Source organism: Schistocerca gregaria, chromosome 3 (assembly GCF_023897955.1).
Source record: "Schistocerca gregaria isolate iqSchGreg1 chromosome 3, iqSchGreg1.2, whole genome shotgun sequence".
Classification (NCBI taxonomy): Eukaryota; Metazoa; Arthropoda; class Insecta; order Orthoptera; family Acrididae; genus Schistocerca; species Schistocerca gregaria.
This window is the reverse complement of record NC_064922.1, coordinates 331,692,309-331,709,963: the sequence shown is the minus strand read 5'-3', so window position 1 is coordinate 331,709,963 and position 17,655 is coordinate 331,692,309. Positions and strand designations below refer to the sequence as shown.

General features: G+C 43.1%; 1 protein-coding gene across 2 annotated transcripts in view; it reads right to left on the bottom strand.

Annotated features, from left to right (window-relative positions):
* LOC126354899 (uncharacterized) overlaps positions 1-17,447 on the bottom strand; it is a 147,549-nt gene extending 130,102 nt beyond the window's left edge. For both annotated transcript variants that reach the window (XM_050004963.1, XM_050004964.1), the window contains exons 1-2: positions 17,364-17,447; positions 999-1,188 (exon numbers count right to left, since the gene is read on the bottom strand). In XM_050004963.1, the coding sequence (XP_049860920.1) occupies positions 999-1,167 (169 nt within the window). In that variant the 5' untranslated portion in view covers positions 1,168-1,188; positions 17,364-17,447. The remainder of the gene's footprint in view (positions 1-998; positions 1,189-17,363) is intronic.
* Between the last annotated feature and the right edge of the window lie 208 nt (positions 17,448-17,655).

The window sequence follows — 17,655 nt, the reverse complement described above, 5'->3', positions numbered from 1 at the left end:
TAGTTTCCTCACTCCTTCAATGTTCTGAAAGGAGACAAAGAAATGCGTGCTAAGGACTTGAAGCCATTTAGCAGTATATGAGCTTTCTCAATTTTGGGGAAACATTAACTCAAATAAGAAAAAAATTGGCTCAGTCGATATTAAATAACACATTCTGCAAGTATGCAACCTAGTACGAAGAAATCTTAGTACGAAAGAAAAATTTCTTCTTTCAGACATATACTTTTTAGATTGACATGATATGAGAAACGAAATTTGTGTCTGCTAAAATGCATTTGGAGGATTTAATTTAGCAAGAACGAATTTGGACACTTACTGTCAGAATGAAGTCAACGAATTCGCATACATATCCTGGAGAAAGGAATTAAAACTAATATTTGGCTGGAAAACACTAAGGCTTCAGAGACTAGATTTTTAAAAACTTGCTTTAGATGGAGTTGGAGTGTAATAGAGATCTTCAGGTTCTTACGTGCAGAGGATCTCGATTTTCAGAGATGGTTCTCATTGCTAGAGAAAAAAATGTATTAGAGAACCTGATGATGGTTAGAACTGTGAATAGTCCGTACTAGTCAGAGGAGAGTGAAGTTGCGGAGACAACCGTTCATACCGCAATAAATAAATAAGCGAGAATTACGTCGAAAAGGAAAAAAATGGACAAATAAAATCCACAATTTTCTGGCCTATAGTGACTCAAAATGAACACATATTTCATTGAGCCTCATCTTGCAATAGTTGAGTATTTTCATTAACTTCCGAACTGTGTTCATAAAACTACAACGAAAGTGTGAAGTACAACCTGCTACGCAGCGTAGTACAGCGGGATGACGCGCATGCAAGTAAGACTGCTGTAGCCTGCTTGGCATAGCTCGGCCTGGACGTGAGTGAAGCAGGCTGCCCGTTCTGCTGATAACGTGCGGCAGCTTGCTTACCTGGCCAATAGCCAAGCGTGGGCAGGATAAAACAGAATCCGTACAACTTTGGCTCAGAGCCGCACTCACCGAGGTCAGTGGAGTTGCTGACGGCAGAGGCGTTGTAGGCGGCGTATGCACTGGCGACCTCTGACGAGAAGAGCCACGCCCACGGTGAAAGCCAGGCCCACTGCCAGGGTCCAGGGGCGAGCAGGGTAGAGGTCCGCTGCAGCCACGACGCCGTCTCCGCCACAGCCATCGCTGCGCTGTCTCGCCGGCCCTACACAGGAGGTGTGGCTCAGTGACAAGGCTGAACTCACTGGCAAGTCCACTATACGGGGAGTCCTAGACGTTCACGGTCCAAATTACGATTGCTATTCTAAAATTAAGGAACGATCGGTCGCGAAATGGAAACCACAGTGAAAATCCGCTGAAGCTTTGCACAAATGCGTTAAGCAGTGTCCCTAGAATGCCCATAGATGGGTGTCATGGCGCTGCTCTCAGTTCTGAGCGCACAGTGAGAGCGTAAAAACGTCTGTAAAAGTGTGGGTGCATGCTGAGAGGTTTCGCCTAATTTCATGCAACCCCACATAACGTAACCCCTTTGCAGGAGATCTCGGCCTCACACTGCAGGTGCAGTGAGCAGGCTCCTTCAGCCCCTTCGATGGGTTAGATCACGCACTATACAGTCTGGACTTGACTCCCTCTCATTCTTATTTCTGCTCAAATGATCTGCTGGCTATGAAGATAACATTTTGGCACAGACAACGAGCTGCAGTCCAGCGTAGAAAATTGTTGGTAAGCACAGGAGGTTGCCTTTTATGATGAGGTTCAAAAATGTGTGTGACATCTTATGGGACTTAACTGCTATGGTCATCAGTCCCTAAGCTTACACACTACTTAACCTAAATTATCCTAAGGACAAACACACACACTCATGCCTGGAGGAGGAGTCAAACTTCCTCCGGGACCAGCAGCACAGTCCATGTATGATGAGGGTACTTGAAAATTGGTACAACACTACAACAGATGCCTAAGTTGGCGACTACGTATAAAAGGTCGCAGATGAAACAGTTATGATTTTCTCTGTGCTTTCCATTTCGTAACCTTACTCTCCGAATAGCCCTCACGTGTACGCAGTAGACGGTACCAACATCACTACTCTGAGATAGGAAACTAACGACTCGAAATAAACACGTGACGGAATATAAAAATTCCGAAAAACGCTACCTGATCAAAAATATCTAGACTCCCCAAGGTAATGCGGAATTGACCACCATAACTAAACCAAGACCAAGCAGAGCTTATGTACCACACGCACGTGGTCCGTCGAGCATTGCGGAAGGTGATAATAAAAAATCGCATGAAATCAAAAATAGGAATCACACAACTACCAAAGAGTTACCAGCAATCCTTGTAGCACAATGAAAGTGCGTAGGGAGTTAAAAATGGTCGAACTCACACATTTCTGTAGTCATTCCTACTCTGCGCTTCAGTTAGTGTATAGACTGCCGCCACTGGATAGTGAAAGACTGGGTACGAGTAACACTAGTAATTTGGAGTGGTAAACTACGCATATCCTGTGGCAATCCGATGAAAGGGTTTGGATTTGGCAAATGCCTAGAGAGCGTTGCCTTCCAAGAATGAAATACAGAGGAATTGGTGATACTGATGGTGATGTTCCTCGTGGTTAAGGTGTGGTAGCGAAAAACCTAAATGCAGAAAGAAAAAACAGTGCATCCTTTCATGAAGCAGCATCTGTGAAGTAACGATTTGTGGGCATTCGTGAAACACCTTTGGGAGGATTTAGAAGGTCAATTTGGCCTGCATACAATATCCTGCCATTCTATCCGATCCATGGCTTTCTGTCTCCATCCTCTGACACCCAGCTTTTTCATGACTTCTTCAGCTCCATCCACCCATCTCTTTCTGGGGCGTCCCCTCCGCCGTCTGCCTCCAGCCTTGCCATCAAAAATCCTCTTACATGCTCTGTCTTCTTCCATTCGGACCACGTGCCCTGCCCACCTCAGTCTTCTTATTTTAATGGCAGTGACAATATCATGTTCTTCAAAAAGGTGTTGTAGTTCTGCATTCCTACGAATGCGCGAACCTTCTTGATCACGTATTGGGCCATATATTTTACGTAGCACCTTTCTCTTCAATATGGTAAGGATAATTTCCTCATTTATCATCATGGTCCACGTTTCGGCACCATACATAACAACTGATCTTATAACTGTTTTGTAAACGAGAATTTTGGATTTTCATGATAGAAGCGAACTTCTACGCATGGTTAATGCTGCAAAGTAGCATCTGTTACCTGCTGCTATTCTGGCTTCCACCTCACTGCCAATGTCATTTGTCTCAGTGATAGTCGACCCTAGGTAGTTGAAGTGTCTCACCCTTTCAAAGTCCCTGTCGGCTATCCTGAGATTTGGTGCGTTTTGTTGGTTGGTCATTGCCATATACTTGGTCTTTTCGACATTGACTGTCAGGCCAAGTGACCTTGCACCTTTCTCCAGTTGTTGATAGGCTTCGCCTAGCACTGCAGTGTTGTGTGCGAGTAATGCAACATCGTCAGTGTAGGCTAGGTACTGTAGTGAACGATTTAAGAAGGTTCCTCCTTTATTTAACTGTATCTGACTTATGACTTTCTCTAGGCAAAGGTTGAATAGCAATTAGGAGATATTGTCACCCTGTCTAAGTCCCTTCTTCACTTCCATTTCTCTGGAGATTTCGACCTGTATTTTTTACTTTACAGTTCGGTTTCGCTGAGGGTCATTATTGAAAGTTTAATGAGCTTCTTAGGAATTCCAGCCTCTTCCATTACATTCCGCAATGCCACTCTTGAGATGCTGTCATAGGCTTGTTTAAAGTCGATATAAAGCTGGTGTATGTTAATTTGATGTTCGTAACACTTTTCAAGTAGTATGCGCAATGTGAATATCTGGTCAGTTGTTGACCTATTTCTTCTTAAGCCTCTCTGATAGTCTCCAAATTTCTCTTCCACATATGGAGTAAGCCTGTTGGTTAGAATCTTGGAGGAAACTTTATATGTAGTATTTAGTAGGGAGATTCCTCGATATTTCTGGTAGTTTAATTTGTCTCGTTTTTATGTATGGGGCACATTATTATAGCTGTTTTCCATTCCTTTGGCATTCTCCCCTTTTGCCAGATATTCAGTGTTATTTTATGAATTGTTCCTCAGCGTTTACCCACCATATTTGAAAAGTTCGGCCTGGATGTGATCTTCTCCATTCACCTTATTGTTTTTTAAGTTCTTTAATGGCTTGCATCACCTCCCCCAGTGTAGGTTCTGGTGTTACAACGCCTGGTCCATAGTAAGCTAGCTCAACGAGTCCCCCTCATTCTAACCCATCTACTTCTGGGTTCAGTAACTCTTGGAAGTATTTTATTACTCTCCCCTGTCAAATCCCCTTCTTTGTTGCTATACATATTTGTTCTGGCTTAGAACCCAGTCTTTCCTTCTCTTATCTTTTGGTGTATTTCACGACTGTGCTTCTCTTTTCATAGCTGTTCAATTTCTTCCAGTTTCTTTCCTTTCTAGTGCTCTTTTCTTCTGTCTGCAGAGCCTCTTCGCTACACGGCGCCTTTCACTGTATTCATTCAGATTTGCTCGAATTCTTCTCTGCAATAATTTCATTCGTGCTATGTTACGTTCCTCAATTCTTCTCATACATTCTTCGTCAAACCAATCTTCCTTCCTTTGAGACCGTTCGTGTCCAAAAACCTCTCCATCTGCGCCGAAGATTGCAGTCTTACATCGTTTCCGCATTACTTCTATAGCAATGTGGCTGTAGAGCCGAGGAGTAAGTAAGTAAGAGCGTCGACTTCGCTCCAGACCACAGCGGCCAACATCACTGCCTTCTGTGGTTTCGGCTCTTCATGCGCAACGGGCCGTCATTGCTCCATAGACATTCAGGCACTTCACTGGAAGTGTCCCCAGCAAAGTTTAAGCCGTCATGATGTCGAAGGTTTCCGGATACTTTGGATGAGATAGTGCATTTTGTGTCATTTTCGCCGTGTTATGACTGTCATTCAGGCCTACTTTCAAAGTTGCTCTACTACGTTCCTCCACTCGTTGTCGTCGTTAATGTCCACTACAGGGAGTCCGACGTCATTGGTAAAACTAAGGTGGCCCATGTACCTTTCGTTAAGACGAATCCCATTTTTCACCAGTTTGGGAATGTTGCAACTTCGCCTAGGCCTTCACAGTTTGTGTAATATGGATCACCTAGCTCGACTCATCTCCTCAAATATACTCCACTCTCCATCGCTGATATTTCTTACACCTCTAAGATGGAGCATTCTACATTCGTTCACGAAAAAACTTCAAACATGCAGATAGAAAACAAGATCTGTTTGTACTCAGGCGTCGAGTTAATATTCTCCGTCGCAACAGTCTCCTTGCCGCTTCAAAGCTGGTAATTATACTGCCATGCAAAAGTGAAGCTTCCAGGAGACGTAGTCATATGTTAACGTAACATCGTACACGTACACACCGTCGACGTCCATGTAAATGATTAAAGTTGCACCTTTGTGTACAGAGAGAATGGCTACCAGAGTGCATTAGCGTTGATCGTTTTTAGAGTCGTTACCATGCCTGGCAGGGTATATTAGGGACGTGAAAGCCGTCATATGCTTAACTTTCACAGTGATAAACACAGAACTGCCTTTAACTAGTCTCAGAGAGCGATATCAGCATCTGACAGGTGTTTCATTGTGAGTCTCCATTTCGCCGGCTGGCAGTATAGTGCAGTATCCAGATTAGTGTGCCATTCAGCTGTGACAGTGGCCCGATATTCAGCTGCATAGGAACGTCAGAACAAGCATATTCGTCGTCACGGTTCCAGTCGAATACGTCTCACTACCACAAGGGACGATCGATGTATTCTATACCGAGTACATTGTAACTGCTTCGCGTCTGTGCCTCTCTTATGAGAACAAGTAATGCACTCCTTGCAACGTTCTGCACTATCTCTCACTGCTGATTGGAGATTAGCAGCAAGAGGATAGTTGACTTGAGTAGATTCTAAAAACTGAACTCCTCCCGCACAGGCCACGAAGGCCCATGGGTACCGACTGGCCGCCGTGTCGTCCTCAGCCCACACTGGACGCTGATATGGAGGGGCATGTGGTCAGCTCTCGCGGCCGAATGTCAGTTTCCGAGACCGGAGCCGCTACTTCTCAATCAAGTAACTCTTCAGTTTGCCTCACAAGGACTGAGTGCACCCCGCTTGCCGACAGCGCTCGGCAGACCAGATGCTCATCCATCCAAGTGCTTGCCCAGCCCGACAGCGCTTAACTTCGTTGATCTGACGGGAACCGATGTTACCACTGCGGCAAGGCCGTTGGCCTGAGTAGGTTCAAAATGGGTGAAATATCCCTGATGGACTTGTTACTTAGGTGATGTCTAGTGATTAGTCTACGTTCGAGGTCAATGAGCTCCCCTGACAGACTCAGTCTGCTTTCACCGCTTCTCTACTGAGAATATAATAATCCCTGCATCCTCCAATACTGTGTCAGTATGCTTTTGACCAGATAGTGTATACATATCAATAGTGCAGTTGAACAAATTAACGACGAAGTAAGGCAATCAGTTGATTAGATTTCGTATTTTCGTCAGCTAAATAGGAAAAAAGTTAACCAACTATTAAAAATTGTTCTGAATGCTTATGGCAAGGAAAAAGGGTTTTCAGATTGAAGCGTCCAATGTGCATGAAAGGGTACTTTACGTTCAACGAATATTAAAATTTTTCACTTATGTGAACTTGTAATACAAAACCGAGAGTATGTCAGTGAACAATGGATTGGTAGAGAATGGAAGTCATTAGGCGACACAGGAAAACGAGGAAATGCGTCATAGAAGACACTGTAGTAGACGATTTGGTTATGTCCGTAATGAAAATGAGGTGGAGTGGACCGGGACTTGTAGCCAGGCTTATGGTCGGTAGATACACCGTCCGCCCAAAAAGTTCCTAGACTGACTTTATTCCTGGCATACAAGCGACTTCAGCGCAGTAACTACTGTGGCAGCTTGCTCTAAAACGGTAAGCAACAGATGCGCGTCTCGGTCAGTCAGTTGTGAGCAGAGAGTGTTAAGTAGTGGACGTTCGGGCGTAGTGTGTCAACGTTATTGTGTCACAAATTGCCTTGGAGCAGCATCTCTAGATCAGGTCTTCAAGACATCCTCCAGAATGTTTTGATGAAGGAAAAAATGTATGCAAAGTTTGTACCGCACACCCTGATTCCCGAACATAAAGGACACACGGACAGCTGCCGTGACTTGTGTGAAACGCCAAAGGTGGACAATTCATTTCTGGAAAAAATCATCACCGGTGACGATACTTGAACACGGAACTAATACAAAACAACAAATTGCAGAAATCCATACGAAGTGTCAAACCTTTGATGACATAAGCGGCATTCAAGCCACTGAGACGCGCGAGTTGAACAGCATAGCAAAGACGGACTTTTTTTTTAACAATGTGGCAAGGTTAAATGAACGTTTTGTGCTTTGTGTGTGTGTGTGCATGTGTATGTGGGTAGGGAAACTATGTAGAACACCTGCAGCATTAAAACCGAAATCTCAATATTTATCTTTTTTTTATAAATTCAGTCTCCAAACATTTTGGACTGACATAATAGACCAAAAAAGTTGTTTACCTGATTCCAAAAGACAAGAAAAGATTCAGAAGACGACGTAATGGGAGATGAGCAGATGGATGAAGAGCTCAACACGTGCAGAAGGCTGGAGGAGACATTTACGCAGCTGGGTGTCAAATGGTTGGTGATGATAGTGTTGACGAATGATAGAGCCGATTTGTTTGTGCTATCTTGTGAGTATCCACATTAATCTAAATGATGGATTACTCGTTGGTGGGCTACAGTCCATTACGCATGACGCTTTGAAGTGTTGTAACATATGCCATGTCCAATTATCTGCTATACAAACGTACACGTCTTGCGCTACAATGTGTTGTCAATGACAAAATACTGTTTTCAGTGCAATAACGCGGTTTGCGGCAACATAGAGTAGCTGTTAGGAATTGCACCAGGTAGCGACGAAAATTGGCAAGAAAAGTATTATGGAAGACACTTACCATGAAACATTGAGATGGCGGTTTTATAAGTCGCTCAGTCCGGAACCGCGTGACTGCTACGGTCGCAGGTTCGAATCCTGCCTCGGGCATGTATGTGTGTGTTGTCCTTAGGTTAGTTAGGTTTAAGTAGTTCTAAGTCCTAGGGGACTGATGACCATAGATGTTAAGACCCATAGTACTCAGAGCCATTTGAACCATGGCGGTTTTAATGCTTCAGGTGTTCTACGTAATTTCCCTGTCCACATACTTACTGAACTTCTACACCACATTTATCTATCAGCACTTAAAATGTATTTTGTCGTATTTATGAAAAAGTGCCTCACACATTTATCTCCATAAGAGTCTGTTAGGGAGACGTTTTATCTTCTTGAGAAAAATTTAAAAACACTTTTACAAGTTACTTTCAATATGAACTAATCCATATCTTAAAATTTTGATAACTGGTTTTTACCCCTAAGGAAAATGTAATTTTTGATATTGACATGTGATTTACCGGAATATAGGGTGTTTCAAAAAGGACTTTACAATTCATATCAATTTATTGAAAGAAGATATAGAGCTGAGTTTAGTGTTGTTTTGTAGGGAAACACACGAAGTGTTTTTACCTTAAACTAAAGATGTTGTATGTGGCTTCCGTTGGTTATCCCGCACACATACCATCAGACGTCAATTTCTTCTCAAACTCGCTTTAGCATTACAGGTGCAACTTGCTCAGTGGCGGCGTAAATTCTTGCTCTAAGTTCAGGTAGGGAAGCCGGCACAGGAGGTACAAATACCTCCCCATAAAAAAAAATCGAGTGGTGCCAGGTGTGGGGAACGTGGTCGCCATGCAAATGGCGCATCACGGCCAATCTATTGACTTGGAAATCGGTCACTGAGAAAATACCGGACGTCAGCCAGGTAGTGGGGTGGTGGACCATCTTGCACGAAGTAAACATTTCGTTCTTGGTCATCCTCATCGATCTGTGGTATCATAAATTGTTGTAACATATCCAGGTGCACTATCTCGTTGATGGTTCTCTAGCGGAAAAAACGGGGCCGTACTCTTTGTTCTTGCTCAATGCACAAAAAACGCTCAGTTTAGGGCTGTCATGAACATGTTCCAGTGTTTGATTTGGATTTTTCACTGCCCCAAATGCTACATTTACGTGTGTTAACCTTGCCACTTAAGTGTAAAATCGACCCGTTAGAAACATTGATTTTGTCCGATAAATGTTCATCTTCACGTAATCGATTTAACATATCCGCACAGAAGTCTTTGAGAGCAATTTTCACAGTGCCTTTTACGTCTTGTACGATGGTCAATCTGTACGGTTTCGAATGCAAACGGTTTCTCAACACACGCCAAAGAGTCGTATATGGGATTTGCAGGTCGCGGGATTCACACCGGGTCTTTCATAGGGCTTTTGACAGAACATTGTCTCACTCGCTCAACGACATAGTCAGATGTACTTGGTCGACCTGATGGTTTCCCATGTATTACCGAGCACCCTATACCTGCAAAACATTTATGCCAGTCATAAATTTTAGGCCTACTAGGAGGAACTTTAGCGTACTTGGTACAGAAATTACGCTGGTCTGTTGTCGCTGACTTCTATTCTTCAAACCAAAACACATAGCTAGGACGCTCGGGTCCAGTGAAGGCAGCCATCTTTAAAGAACTGCCGCTAGCGAACCTTCTGGTGCGATTCGGCACTAGCGAACTAGGCGAGATAAAACTTGATGTAATTCCCTACAAAGTGACACTACAATTACTTCTGTAGGTACTATGAATTGTTTTATTTGCATTTTCAAAGTTGTAAAGTCCTTTTTGAAATACCCTGTATTTAAAGCTGCGACATCAGTTCAGAAAACTGCAGGTAATAACAATTATGTTTGAGGTTTCTTGGAGAGGCATCAAGAATTTTCTTTACGGTGTGCCAAATCTGTGAGGGGACTTTTAAAGTAAGTTACACATTACTATGAAAGCTAAGTAACTTTAACTAAATACTGGACTACACTTTAAAGTGACAGAGAGATATGACACTGTTTTCCAGCATAATCACGTTATCAGCAGTCGGAACGCTCTGCCAATCACTCAGTTCCTCGACGATAGATATCCGCTCCTTTGTCACGGAGCAGTTCGAGAACCTTTGGAAAACGCGCTATTACTGCCAGTCAGTTTCTCGATTGCCTGGACATTGTCGTTTGCGATCGGCGTCGATGGCTTCCCTTCCTTACCAGAATCAAGATCTGTGCGGCTTTCGTCATGTTGTTGGCACCTTTTCCCTTCAGCTGAACGTCACACTGAATTTGTCCAAATACCGCCAGAATCTGTGTGCAATTTTTCCTGTAGGACCGTACTGTACTGCGAATCTGTACTTCGGTGTACGTTTCCAGTTGCCGTGCCATTTCAATCGCACGGTGCATTGCAGCTGTTATCCGTATCGCAGAACTGTCTTTGCAGGAAAAAGCTGAACACGTACTTACTTACTTACTCTCTCGGAGCCTGCGTCCCTCTTCAACGCGGGGTCGGTGTATTTACTCTTGATTTGGCAGTGTTAGTTGCGGTGGGTCACCAGATGCCCTTCCTGCCGCCACCCTAAACCCCCCGGGACAGAATGAGTGTAACCTAGCTGTTTGCGGCTAGTGTAAGACATGTAAGAGTGCGAACATTTTCAAATGTCTGCGAGTCGTGTAACTGAGGCGGAACGTGGGGACCAGCTCGGTATTCACCTAGGGGGATGTGGAAAACCGCCTAAAAACCACATCCGACCCTCATCGTTAATCTGCCGGGCGCATTCGATCCGGGGCCAGCGCGCCTACCCGCATTAGCGCTCTCGGCTACCCTGGCTGGTAAAAAGCTGAACATGTACTCTCCTCTGACAACGCACCGCGCTTTTTGCGCCTTGGTCTTAGCATGCGATGACATATGAAACTTACTCTGTAAAGTCCCTTCGTACTAGACTTCAAGCAGCACAGGTTTTCTACAGAGAGCAATGAACTATTACTTTGAAGTTTTATAAGAAAATTGACATCACTGTGCTATTCAATTTTCATTTTGTGTTCACATTTGCTATTTTTTGCTTCTGATACGGTCATCCCGCTGTCAGAAACAGTTAAAGTATTTATTTTTAATACTTTTTTAAAATGTAATTAATGATATTGCAACGACTTTATTTATTTTTGGTACTGATGTCGTATTTTTTCACGATGAAATAATTTTATTTTAATTCGTTTGTACTATTCTTACAAATGTGGAAAAAAGCCAGTACCTTGTCCACTCACATTAATCTGACGACCTGTCAAAAGCCTGAGTAACCACCCTTTGCAGCGCGGACCACTCCGAGATATGCAGGAAGGGAGTCAGTAAGGTTCTGGAAGTTACCGACAGGGACGTAGAGCCATGACGACTTTAGTGTCGAAGCCAGACGACCTAGGTTTCTCGGTTGAGGATCCCTGGGACGAACAGCCGGATGAGGTGGTCTTGCAGATTCTCGACTGGGATTTTGGTGGTCAGAGGGATACGGTAGACTAAGCCTGGTGCTCTTCGAACCATGCACGTGTACAAACAGAATATAGCGGTGAACATACTCCCTAGGGACAGATGCATATGTGTTGATCCATTGCGCTTACCAAAATGTCGAAATTACCCAGGCTCTGCCACGAAAACATTCCCCAGACCACAATGCTCTCTCCTGTTTGCAATGTGTTTGCTTTCAGACTCTTCATCCCGTACACGCCAATGGCCATGAGCATAAAACGTCATTCGGCTGAAAAGACCACTATCGTCCCTCAGTGGACGTCCAGTTGCGGCGCTGGTGTGCAGAATCCAGCCTTCGTCACCAATGAACAGCAGCCAGCATGGATGTTTCAACCAGGCACCTGCTGGGGAAGTTGTTACGGAGCAACGTTCACTGAACAGTCGTTGAGGAGACACTGTTGGTAGCCCCGTGGTTCATATGGTCGGTCAGATGCTCAACAGTTGCACGTCGACTCACCCGTACATATCTCCGCAGCCGTTGTTTACCCCTGTGATCTACGGCCCATGGTACACCACAGTTGCGTCGGCACCGGTTTCAATAGCGCCATTTTGCCATGCACGGCACCCTTTCACCAATGCTATACGTGACAAGTTTACAAACTAAGGCGTTCCGGAAATGCTTCCATCCTTGTCCCAAAAGCCAATGATGTTTCCCTTTTGGACGTCAGGTAAATCGCTCCAACTCAGCATTACGACAACGACTGCACTGTTTTCCACGTTCCAATAGCTTGCTTATAAGGATATTCAGTGTTGATATGGTTCTATTTCATGCCGTCGTCGTTGATATAAATGAAGTTATAATGCCTCTGCAATCACTCATGTTAAAGCGCTTCGAAACCTTCTTGGTTTAGTGAGTCTGACTGACTTGAATGGATTCATCTTCCTATCTACTAATTTCTGTCCCTAAAAAATACGATGCCAAGTTTGAGTTTATTTTGCATTCTCATTCAAGATCTTCAATAAATTCTTTAAGATCACTGTCATTGGTTGCCGCAATCAATCCGTCATCAACACAGAGTGCGAAGAAAATCTTGTAAGAATAGCAATGATCTGCTTCACTTCTCTTAAACCCTAAGTCCATGACATAATTAGTGATGTGTTTCAGCTCGTATAAGCTTTTCATTAACTAACATGTCGTTTATTTTGATGTCCAGATCTTTCATGATACAAATGCAGTATGTTTACTCGACTTATTTCATTTACTTCTGTAGGAATAGGAGGTTTAATATTTCTTATCGTTAATTTAAATAGTCCTCCCCCCCTCCCCCCCCCCCCCCCATGAACCATGGACCTTACCGTTGGTGGGGAGGCTTGCGTGCCTCAGCGATACAGATAGCCGTACCGTAGGTACAACCACAACGGAGGGGTATCTGTTGAGATGCCAGACAAACGTGTGGTTCCTGAAGAGGGGCAGCAGCCTTTTCAGTAGTTGCAAGGGCAACAGTCTGGATGATTGACTGATCTGTCCTTGTAACAATAACCAAAACGGCCTTGCTGTGCTGGTACTGCGAACGGCTGAAAGCAAGTGGATACTACGGCCGTAATTTTTCCCGAGGGCATGCAGTTTTACTGTATGATGTAATGGCGTCCTCTTGTGTAAAATATTCCGGAGGTAAAATAGTCCCCCATTCGGATCTCCGGGCGGGGACTACTCAAGAGGATGTCGTTATCAGAAGAAAGAAAACTGGCGTTCTACGGATCGGAGCGTGGAATGTCAGATCCCTTAATCGGGCAGGTATGTTAGAAAATTTAAAAAGGGAAATGGATAGGTTAATGTTCGATATAGTGGGAATTAGTGAAGTTCGGTGGCAGGAGGAACAAGACTTCTGGTCAGGTGACTACAGGATTATAAACACAAAATCAAGTAGGGGTAATGCAGGAGTAGGTTTAATAATGAATAGAAAAATAGGAATGCGGGTAAGCTACTACAAACAGCAAAGTGAACGCATTATTGTGGCCAAGATAGATACGAAGCCCACACCTACTACAGTAGTACAAGTTTATATGCCAACTGGCTCTGCAGATGACGAAGAAATTGAAGAAATGTATGATTGAAATAAAAGAAATTATTCAGATAGTGAAGGGAGACGAAAATTTAATAGTCATGGGTGACTGGAATTCGAGTGTAGGAAAAGGGAGAGAAGGAAACACAGTAGGTGAATATGGACTGGGACTAAGAAATGAAAGAGGAAGCCGCCTGGTAGAATTTTGCACAGAGCACAACTTAATCATACCTAACACTTGGTTTAAGAATCATGAAAGAAGGTTGCATACATGGAAGAACCCTGGAGATACTAAAAGCTACCAGATAGATTAAATAATTCAAGAAGAATATAATAATTCCAATCCCAAAGAAAGCAGGTGTTGACAGATGTGAAAATTACCGAACAATCAGTTTAATAAGCCACAGCTGCAAAATACTAACGCGAATTCTTTACAGACGAATGGAAAAACTAGTAGAAGCCGACCTGGGGGAAGATCAGTTTGGATTCCGTAGAAACACTGGAACACGTGAGGCAATACTGACCTTACAACTTATCTTAGAAAAAAGATTAAGGAAGGGCAAAACTAGGTTTCTAGTATTTGTAGAATTAGAGCAAGCTTCTGATAATGTTGACTGGAATACTCTCTTTCAAATTCTAAAGGTGACAGGGGTAAAATACAGGGAGCGAAAGGCTATTTACAATTTGTACAGAAACCAGATGGCAGTTATAAGAGTCGAGTATAGATTTAGGTGTCAGGAAGTCATATCTGAAAGTATTTGTATGGAGTGTAGCCATGTATGGAAGTGAAACATGGACGATAAATAGTTTGGACAAGAAGAGAATAGAAGCTTTCGAAATGTGGTGCTACGGAAGAATGCTGAAGATTAGATGGGTAGATCACACAACTAATGAGGAGGTATTGAATAGGATTGGGGAGAAGAGGAGCTTGTGGCACAACTTGACCAGAAGAAGGGATCGGTTGGTAGGACATGTTCTGAGGCATCAAGGGATCACCAATTTAGCATTGGAGGGCAGTGTGGAGGGAAATCGTAGAGGGAGACCAAGAGACTAAGGAATACACTAAGCAGATTCAGAAGGATGTAGGTTGCAGTAGGTACTGGGAGATGAAGAAGCTTGCACAGGATAGAGTAGCATGGAGAGCTGCATCAAACCAGTCTCAGGACTGAAGACCACAACAACAACAAAGGAGCACAATTGTCAGCTAGTTTTTAGGATTTCACCAGTTTTAAAATAACACCTTTGTGTTGTGGATAGAAATACACTCTTTGGATTTTTCTCTTGTGCCACTAAGACAGGAAATAGATTCTTTTTAATTTTTGGTACATATCAGAATCACTCAAAGTGATTTTATGCCAGTTTCCATTTAGTGCTGCTTCCCTTTCTATTGTGTCCCTGCCATCAGCGACAACATTGCACACTATCTGCTCATATAACTGGATGTGTCTAGAAAATGGTTCAAATGTCTTGGAAAAATTGTTAGTATTGGTGATATGATTTGTTATAAACCAGCTACCAGTGTCACATTCAGATCACACAGTAACAGAAATTTCAGAGAAGAGAACCATATATCGATTTGGAGTTTCAGCAACTCCCGACACATAACTTAGTTGAGACTTCTGTAGCCGACCATCAGCAATCCGCCTTGTGTGTGTGTGAAATCTTATGGGACTTAACTGCTAAGGTCATCAGTCCCTAAGCTTACACACTACTTAACCTAAATTATCCTAAGGACGAACAGACATACCCATGCCCGAGGGAGGACTTGAACCTCCGCTGGGACTAGCTGCACAGTCCATGACTGCAGCGCCTCATACCGCTCGGCTAATCCCGCGCGGCAATCCGCCTTCTCAGGGAGTTGCTTATGAGTGCCTCGTGTGATAAAGAATCTCCTCCTTTCCTCGGCAAATCTTTCACATATGCAAAAGTTGAGTTGTCAGGTTATGAACAGCCCTGTCTCTTTTTATCATAAGTATAGAACCTGATATTAATGAAGAATACTTCTGGTAGTTGGCCTAAAATTTTTCAATTGAAAAACAAATGAGGTAATTCTGGATTATATTCTATATCTTTGGCAGTATCTTGCTTCAAATCATTCCAACATTATCAAATTTCGTATTTGAGTTGATTCATCATCATTAGAATATTTCACAGATCCAAAAAATTGTAAAAAAAGGTCGTAAATTTTATATTCAGAAACACCGTCAAATAATTTATACAATTCTGTCCACTCTTCTCGAGATGCATTAAGACGCGTTATTTTTTGCAATGTTTGCTCTTTCGAATTCGTAGTCAATGCGTTTAAAATACTGCTGTCAGCCTTAAGATAATTATTTAATACGTTCGTATGTATCTATTTAATTAAGCAGTAGAACCTCCCGCAGGTTCTACAGGTCTAACTAATCTACTTTCAGCAACGTGAAGCGTTCCAGGAATACCACGTAGACAGGCATTTGCTTTGTATTACGATGTATTCCAGTTTGATTACTTATCACTCTTGTCGAAACCATAGTCGAACTTCACAAACTGACTCCAAAAGTTGCGCCCACATACGAAATTTACAATGCGCTCATTTTGAAAAATTACACATCATTTATGTACGAAACTTACAACTTGTGTTCCTTCATTCACCTTAAATTCCCCAGTAGCCCACCTCGGCCCATAACCTGTCTGATTATTTAGGAGTAACACAAGTTTTTTTATTCTTTCAAAAACATTGGGTTATTAAAAGTCTATACATTAAGACTTGACAACTATAATAAACACTAACATTGAGCATAGAGCGTATAACAGTCAGTGTATGTTAAGACAGAGATATTTCAATGGCATTCAAGTTATTAAACAAAACTGTTCACGCCGGGCGGGATTAGCCGAGCGGTCTTAGGCGCTGTAGTCATGGACTGTGCGGCTGATCCCGGCGAGGTTCGAGTCCTCCCTCGGGCATGTGTGTGTGTGTTTGTCCTTACGATAATTTAGTTTAAGTAGAGTGTAAGCTTAGGGACTGATGACATTAGCATTTAAGTCCCATAAGATTTCACACACATTTTTTGAAAACTGTTCACAAAACAAAACTGTTCACAAAACAAAACTTTAGCACAGATCAGTTACTATCTGGAAGAAATTGGAGTAGTCTTTGGAACTTGAAATGTTGGAAATTAATATGAAACGCTATCATTTTACATTTTATAAATACGTCATTTGGTTGCAGGCTATGTACTTTAAGGCTACCCTACTTCTAATACTGTTCTGTGCTGTCACTGATAAGCCGACATACACTTTTGGTCTCTGCTAGACGTATCTGAAGTTGATCTTATAGATAGAAGCCCATCATGGAATAAAGGAAAACATTTTGAGACCAAAATCTCGTGTACCTATCAGATTTCCTCCTTCACGTTATCGAGTATTCTGCCGTAACTAGGCTACCTCTGTGATTTAGTTTTTAGCATTACGTTGATATGAACGCAAAGACAATGTTTGCGGATCCTAGTGACGTTTTCATATTTTTATATTTTTTAGGAATGCAAAGATAAGGAACAAGCATCACTTATGCAACTGGGGAGCTGTCCAAAAAGGAAAAAAAAAGTCTCTAAAGTGATCAGCACTCAGCACTCTAGGACAGGGCCTAGAGGACAGTATTATTTCAAGGCGTTGCCATAGCAATAATACATAGAGTCAATTTTTGAAACACCGGTTGACAGATAGCATGCGCACATAACAATGAGTTTTGCAGAGACTCTGGCCATCACCATCTTCACAGGCGAGTGCACAGAAAATTAATGAAGTCCAAATGATATTGGCACCTTACCTTCCGCTCTAAGTGATTACAGTAGAAACGCTACGAGTAGCAGGAGAAGTTCGCCACTGGACAGCCGGTTACTGGTGATGGGAGCGAACGTAATGCAAGCTCCGAGACTGGTCCGCGTCCTTTTACGGGCGAAGCCCCTGATGTGACAGGGCATCCTGTTAGCAGCCTGGAAGTCTGTTGCACCGACGCAGCCCGGCAAATCTCCTTACGTCAAAGTGATTAGCTGACGCGCGCGCAAACACACCGGGGCTCGCGCCACTCTTCGTGTCCGGCTTCGATTCCGGAAACGACA